We start from the raw sequence: 7,797 nt of genomic DNA, 5'->3' as shown, positions 1-7,797 counted from the left end.
ACCATCTAATCCGTGCTGTGATAATGAAGACCCAAGCTCAATGAGATTTAGAGTCAAATCTTCGTCAGAAAAGTAAGACAAATTAAGTTTACTAAGCATTGAGTACAAGAGGCAATTTGTCGTGCCTTTTCCTGGCTTGTGCTTATTAGGAAACCACAGGGAGATAACATTCAGCATGACATAAATGAAACCGCGTGTTTGTGCACCTGTGTGGCACAGGGAGAAGACAGTGTGTTTCATGGTTCTAATCAATGTGTTCTTAACACACCTGATGCTCATATTTGCAAAGTTCTCAAAACGTTGAGAGGTACTAGTGACAATTCATTAGTTATCATTGTGCTGCAATCCATCTAAAAAGAGATTGAAATTTGGGGCCAATGCCTGTGTTCCAAACAACCAAGTTTTAAAGGCGAAGTATATCTTAATAGTACTATGGGTTCTAGACAACATCATCAGAAAATTACGTGGTATGCCACTTTCTGAACAAGGATACAGGCAGTTCTTGAGTTACAAATGCCCAATTTACATACAACCCATTGTGACAAACCAACCCCTGTAAAGCCTATTATGTAAAAAATTTGAGGTGCATACAAGGGTTCATAATAACAAATGGGCACTACTTTGCAACACTCATCAAAATATTATTATTACCGTTTATCATGTTAAAAATGTTTTAATGTACCTGGAAGCATTTCTTTAATGTTTTTTATGCATAGAAAGGTACACTACATACTATATACTAAGTGACATTAGATACAAACCGTACCTGATTGTTCTGAATTACATATACATTCGACTTAAAGACAGACTTATGAAGGGAACTCATTTGTAATCCAGGGACTGCCTGTAATGCCAAAATCAGAACCCAGGTTTTAAGATAGACGTATTAAAAGTTTAGTTCCAGGTTTATAACAGTAGTTATAACATTCTCAAGGAAAAACTATTAAGTAACACTTTTCTTTCCAAATAAATTAAGAGTATCAAAAAATCTTACATTAAAAACAAACAAAAAAAAACACTACTTAAAATATTTGGAGCATTCTTGTAGTTTGTGCAATAATAGTAGCTATATTGTTTTGTTTTGCTTTCAAAGCAATAAAAAGCTACGATGTGGTAGTGTTTGAAATAATTGCTATACACAGTATTTCAATGTAGATCATGACTTCTGTTATAAACATACATTCATGTGAAACAATCTGTTTTTTAACTTCCCCAAAGTATTTTTCTATCTTAATATAACATTCCTTTTTTTTTTTTTGTCTAGCTTTCAACATAGTCTCTGGAGGTTTCAATAGGACTTTACAGGTAACAGGACTCAGTAAGCAGACCTTCTAATCAATAAATTAATTCACTTGAAAGTCACACTTTTTTATTTGTTTAAATCAGTAGTGTATGTACCAGGAGGAAAAAAGAAGATATGTGCACTTTCAAACCAGTGTGACCATCTGTATTGTTCTCAGACGTCTAATGGTCCATAGTTTCTGGAGAGAACTGTTATCTGTAAAACTGCAAAGGCCGTTATTGATACTGTAAATGTACCCTGATCCAAGTAGGCGGATATACACACGTAACAGATAGCTATTTGCAGACCATGACCAAGCTCCGTTAAACCCCACGGTAACAAGAGGAGGGGCACTGGGAGAGATTCCCAAGTAGGTAACCTAAATGGTAGATTCACATCAAGAAAATGTGCACAATTTTATAGATTCAAATTTAAATTCAAAGACTCACTTCCTATCTTAAGGACACAGTGTCAAAAAATACAAAATAAGACAAAAGAAGTCAGATGCATTCAAAGAAATCAGAGAAGTATCTCAAAATATCAAGTTAACATTGTTATGAGGTCGTAAGGAAGGACAATATCTCACAAAATCTGGAAAATGAAGACCTTTCCATGAGACCATGGAAATCTGTGAATCTACACAAGATCTAAAAAGAGACCAAACATTGATTTTTAGATGTTAATTAATTTGAAAATGTAACAAAAGGAACGTCCCCAAATCAAGAATATTAAAATATACACTACTAATAAATTACGATCTACCTAGAGGACATCCTTTTAGGTATTACAGATGCTGAGATAAACCAGTAGCTTTCTGGGTGACTCTAACTGACGGTGACCCTGTGTGAACGGTTCCACAGGGGTTTCATGGCTGTCATCTTTAAGAAGCAGATGACCAGGACTTTGTAATGAGGTACCTCTGGGTGGGTTGGAAGTGCCAACCTTTTAGTTAGCAGCCAAGCACTTGGCCATTTGTGCCACTGAAGGACTATGCTGAGATAAAGATACTGTTTATGGAAAAATTACATTAAAAATACATGTACGTAATAATTCTTTTACATAGATACATAATGTAAACAGAAGCTGTCAAGATGACTCATTACCTAATCTAACTTATATCTACCATGAACTTCTTGCCAGTTTTATGATGCCATGCTTTAACTCCAGACTTTGATGGGTTAGAAAAATGAAATCTAACTCTGTAAACAGTATCAGCACCAAACTACTGCATTCTAAGGGAAAATAAAGCAAGATTATATTTGAGAAAAATTTCAAATTTCTTGAGTCAACTGCACTCAAATCCCAAATCTCTCAATATTTCTTTCCAAACTAAGTGAAAGAGCTACAATTGAAATATTGCTTATTGTTCTTCTGTTATGCAGAACTAAAACTACCTTCTTATATATTAAAAAAAAAAGCACTTACGTATAGATACTTCAGCTAGCTTTCAATTTTCTTATTTAAAAATATACCTTACAATACCCCACGCTTAAAAGTAATGGGAATTATTTTATCTTACTCACAGGGGCTGATGCAGGTTTCGTAGGGCCAAAATGTATACAATTTTGTTCATCTTACTTCAATAGAAAATAATACAAAATACCTAACGTAAAATTAAGTACAGGACCGTGGAAAGGGCACATCTAAGAGAGGGGCATTGAAGCTTAAGCTTCACTAGCTTGTCAGTATGTCCACCTACACACAGCAGAAGACTACCTTTATGTTTCTCTATGTTCTGTAATAAATTACATCAAAATGCTGTTACCTCCAGTAACATAGTACCTATCATTTCCCGCTACTCTGACCTTCAGTTTTCTATCTTTTCATAACTTATATCTCAATTATAAAATAGATCAACTTTAACAAAGGTCAAACATGCTCCCTTTCTTAGTTGGCATTACATTCATCTGCAAAAAGAGATAAAATAATGAGTTTCCTGAAGACTGACTACAGTTCATGAAGAAAGCTGTTGAGTTATTTAATTATACTCCTGTTAACCATCTGTTGATGTATCAAATAGCAATTGGGGAAACAATTTTACCAGATATGTAAGATAATCTGGAAATTTATCTGCACGTGTGTATTCTAGTGCTAATATAACGTAATAAGCTGTCTTAATTTGGGACCAGCAGAGGTGGGAGAATTACAGGTGCAAGTGCACATACGTGTGTGTGCGTGCTCATACATGTGTGTGCGCGTGCACACCTAACACTGATGTGTCGATGTGGGGTCTTTTTCCAGGACAAATCTTTAATCCTCTGAATGAAGACAATAACAGGATTTACTTATAGCTGACCAAACCACCATGTGTAATTGTCCAGTATTATTCCATTGAGGAAACTAATCTAATACATAAACTAATAATATAAATAATCTAATATTTAAAAATGGTATCAAAACAGCACTGTGAGGTAAATATTTACTGCAAATATTCATAATTATTTAAGAAGAACTAATCTATTTTTTAAAATAAAATTGTGTTTTAGCTTTGAAAGTCTTTACTAGATCAATTTAAATCATCATTATTTAGACTCCGTGTGCCTACAACAGGCAGAACATTTGAAAAAAATATATTAGTTGTCTTAAACTGTAGTGGCCACATTTACTTTTTGTGTTATGATAAACTCAATTATATAAACATTTGAGTATGCAGACTGGTATAAGTGTAGCATATAAAATTTTTCATATGCTAAAACATATATATGTAAATGTGCCTTTCCAAATGTATTAGAAAAATTTCAGCTACTATAAAAATGTACACATATATAAAAGTATGCAGGAGAGTTTTTGAACTAGAATATGCTCTAAACCAAAAAAACCAAACCCATTGCTGTCGAGTTGATTCCAAATCCTGGAAACCCTGCAGGACGGAGTGGAACTTCCCCATAGGGTTTCCAAGGAGCAGCTGGTAGATTTAAACTGTTGATCTTCTGGTTAGCAGCTGAGCCCTTGACCACTGTGCCACCAGGGCTCACGCTACCATTATGAACCAAAATTATGAATACTGATTTCCTGGTTACAAAAACTCCGTGTCTTGTCATGATGTGCCCTAAAAATAAGCTGAAGCACAACTAACCTCCATTGCTTTCTTTTTATATTACTGACTGAATATCTGGCTGGTTAAAATGGCATCACGATGGCATTAGAAATTTAAAAAAAAAAATCATTTCTAAAAATGGTAGAAAGAGTGATACATAGTCTAGTTAATGTGCACAGTGATAGATTCAAAGAGATTAAAAAACAAAAAAGCCATTACTGTCAAGTCGATTCCGACTCATAGCGACCCTACAGGACAGAGTGGAACTGCCCCATAGGGTTTCCAAGGCTACAAATCTTTATGGAAGCAGGGTGCCACATCTTTCTGCTGTGGAGTGGCTGGTGAATTCAAACCAGTGATCTCTGGGTTAGCAGTAGAGCTCTTACACAGTGCACCACCAGGGCTCTTTAAAGAGATACTAGAAACCAGAAATTAAAAAAATAAATAAATTCTTTACAGATTCTTTCAAAAATCCTCATTTTCAAATGGACAAAAATTAAAGGATGAAAAAGACTCTAGCCATAACGAGACATTTACTCTGAGATGTATATAAATAATAGTTAACAGATGTCATCGTTCTACTACTTTCATTTGAAAATTCCACAATATATTCTCACCCTCATATAAAAACACCTGCCTGAAGACACACACTCATGGACAGTTTCTCCTTATTCCAATGAATTGTTATCTGTTATCTCTTTTCCAAGCTGAATGATAATTAAGGTGTGGAAATTACTGACAAAGACTAGATACAAAAGTGGAAAATTTTTAGAAACCTCGGTTGTAAATCTTATGTAGCTGTAACATTTCTTTATGAATTCTTACCTAAATATATGCATTTTCCTAATTGATCTGCACAGTTTTATCTGCAGGGATATTTTACCAGAATGTAAAATATATAAAGGAAATGCACAAACTGTCAAAATTCATCTCCCAGTCAAAATAGTTATGAAATTTTAAAAATGTACATCAGAATTACAAACATTGAATATAGATGATTATCATGATGGACATAATACTTTGGGCATGTTCTTTCTTGGTGATTTTTCTCATGCTGATGTTAAAAGTTGAAGATTAAAAAAATGTTCATATTTAGATCTATTTTTCAAGTGATAAATTATTAGTGAAACAGGTAGTTTTTCTGAAGAAGGTTTGACGCCAAACTGACTATTGCTCTCGGAAAAGACAGTGTTTGTTATATACTTTCCTAATCAAATTCACTGACGTGAAAACAAAATAGCACGTAACCATGGACTTCCTGATAATTAAGGAAAACATGTAATATATACTTATTAGATTATAATAAATTTCAAGGATTTTTATTTACGTACATTTCCTGGGTTTCTCTCATAAACAAGAGCCCCTGGAGGCTCTCCTTTAAGAGAACCAGGCATTTTCCCTCACTCCTTTGTTCAAAATGCTCTGCATATAACCCATTAAAAAGATAAGAAATATCTAAATTGGTGTGTCTGTATAGCAGAAATACTGTAATACCAATGTAAAGTAAATTTCTTTCTTCCTCGCCATGATGATGACTTCTGCTTTTTCCTCCCAGAAGGATAGAAAACACTTTTCACAGTATAGCTATCTACAGTATGTAAAATAATTTTTACTAAACCCATGTATACAAAATATATCTCAGTCTTCAAATTGAAGCTTCTCAGCCCTGATAAGATGATCGTTAATGTGAGTGTCCATTCCCTTAGTCTTCTTCCCAAACCCCACCAAGCAGGCATCAGCAACTCTCAGAAATTATATGAACTTCTGGTGCAACTGCGTATCAGCTTTCTATAACTACACATTGTTGTATCTAAATTTCTTAGAAACCAGTTTGAATACATTATAAGACATAGATAGGAATAACTGACTCCTTTAGGCCATCACCAAAGTTTGAAATTCTCTGGATTTCCAGAAAATGATGTAAAGATCCATGCTGTGTTTCTGCCCTTGGGCAGAAATAAGGCTGGGTTGCCCAGGATCAGAAAGCGTTAGTTCACAATTCATGACAATCTTCTTCTGGTACAACCTCCAGTATAATTTGCAATGTTCTAGTTATTTTGTCTATGAAAAAATAAAGAAGAGAAGTTAGAAATGCACAGAAATGAGAAATGCAGAAAAACAGCAAAATGTGAATTATCTGGGTCAAATACTGAAAACACACCACCACATATTTCATTCAGCACGTTCAAAAATGACTTACTTTATTAGAATCCTATCATGCTCAATTAATTTATCTATCACTTCTGTAACTTCCCATGATGGCTTTTCAGCAAGAATATATTAATATTTTGTATACAAATAAGGGCTTTTATTCATGACTCAATAGACTGAAAATATTTTGAGACAATAGGGCCAAGATATAAATAAATTTTCAAAAACAAATTTTATATTCAATTTAGTTTGTTGTTTTTTCACCTACAAGGTTGCAATCAATTGCTCAGTAAATTCGAGAGCAGAATCAGAATACTATTTCCAGTCTCAAATGTGTGGTATATTATTGAGCTAATCCTCTTATCTCTCAGGGCCTCATTTGCCTCGTCTGTAAAATGAGGGGCTAGGACTAGATCAGAAACCCTGGCAGCGTAGTGGTTAAGTGCTATGGCTGCTAACCAAAGGATTGGCAGTTCGAATCTGCCAGGCGCTCCTTGGAAACTCTACGGGGCAGTTCTACTCTGTCCCATAGGGTCGCTATGAGTCGGAATCGACTCGACGGCACTGGGTTTTGTTAGGACTAGATCAGTGGTTCTCAAAGTGGTTCTCCCTGGAACCACAGCACTAGCATTACCTGAGATATTAAAAACGCAACTTCACAGGCTTTACCTTAGACATACTGAATCAAAACCTGAAGGTGGGGCCCAGGAATCTGTGACTGATACTCACTAATGTGTAGGAACCACTGGACTAGATTATTCTTAAGTCGTTTTATCTCAACAGTCCTAGAATTCTGTGATCTCGGTTTCTAGGTATGCTAGTTCTTGTTTACCTCTTACTTTTGTAGTCAATCCCTGTAGAACTTCTACACACTGCCACTCACCTTGGAACACCCTAGAGCTTGAGCTCAGGATGGTTTTATACTCAAAGCATCTTTCACCCAGATATAAAATCTTTCTCCTCATTTATGATTTGTCACCTGTAACAGCCCCTCCCAAGCAATACTCAATGCCCCTAAAATTTTGTATTTTTCATCCTTTAAAGCAGGGTTTCCCAAGGAGGCTTTTCCTCACCCCACTAGTTTTTATAGTCCACATTAATTACAAAGGGCTCAGAACAGCACTGGCAAGTGGTAAGCCTTTTGTAAATGTTCCTGAAAAGAACTGTATTTTGTCACAGCCCACTCCTCATACTGACATGTAAGCGGAGCACAGGGGAGCACTCAAGAGCAATTAAAGCCCATGTTTAGGGAAAAGGGAATTGCTAAAATCATCCCATAAAAATAGACTTTGGAGGGAAAAGTTAATACCAATCAATAGTAAGGAAG

The 7,797-nt window shown here is 35.2% G+C and overlaps 1 protein-coding gene across 1 annotated transcript in view; it reads right to left on the bottom strand.

Moving 5' to 3' along the window:
* Nucleotides 1-2,589: 2,589 nt before the first annotated feature.
* Nucleotides 2,590-7,797, bottom strand: part of SLC7A11 (solute carrier family 7 member 11) — a 90,810-nt gene continuing 85,602 nt past the window's right edge. The window contains exon 12 of the mRNA XM_049885274.1: nucleotides 2,590-6,380. Coding sequence (XP_049741231.1) covers nucleotides 6,313-6,380 — 68 coding nt within the window. The 3' untranslated portion in view covers nucleotides 2,590-6,312. The remainder of the gene's footprint in view (nucleotides 6,381-7,797) is intronic.

This window comes from Elephas maximus, chromosome 5 (assembly GCF_024166365.1).
Source record: "Elephas maximus indicus isolate mEleMax1 chromosome 5, mEleMax1 primary haplotype, whole genome shotgun sequence".
Classification (NCBI taxonomy): Eukaryota; Metazoa; Chordata; class Mammalia; order Proboscidea; family Elephantidae; genus Elephas; species Elephas maximus.
Note: the sequence above shows the minus strand (reverse complement) of the source record. Positions and strands in the feature narration are given on the sequence as shown.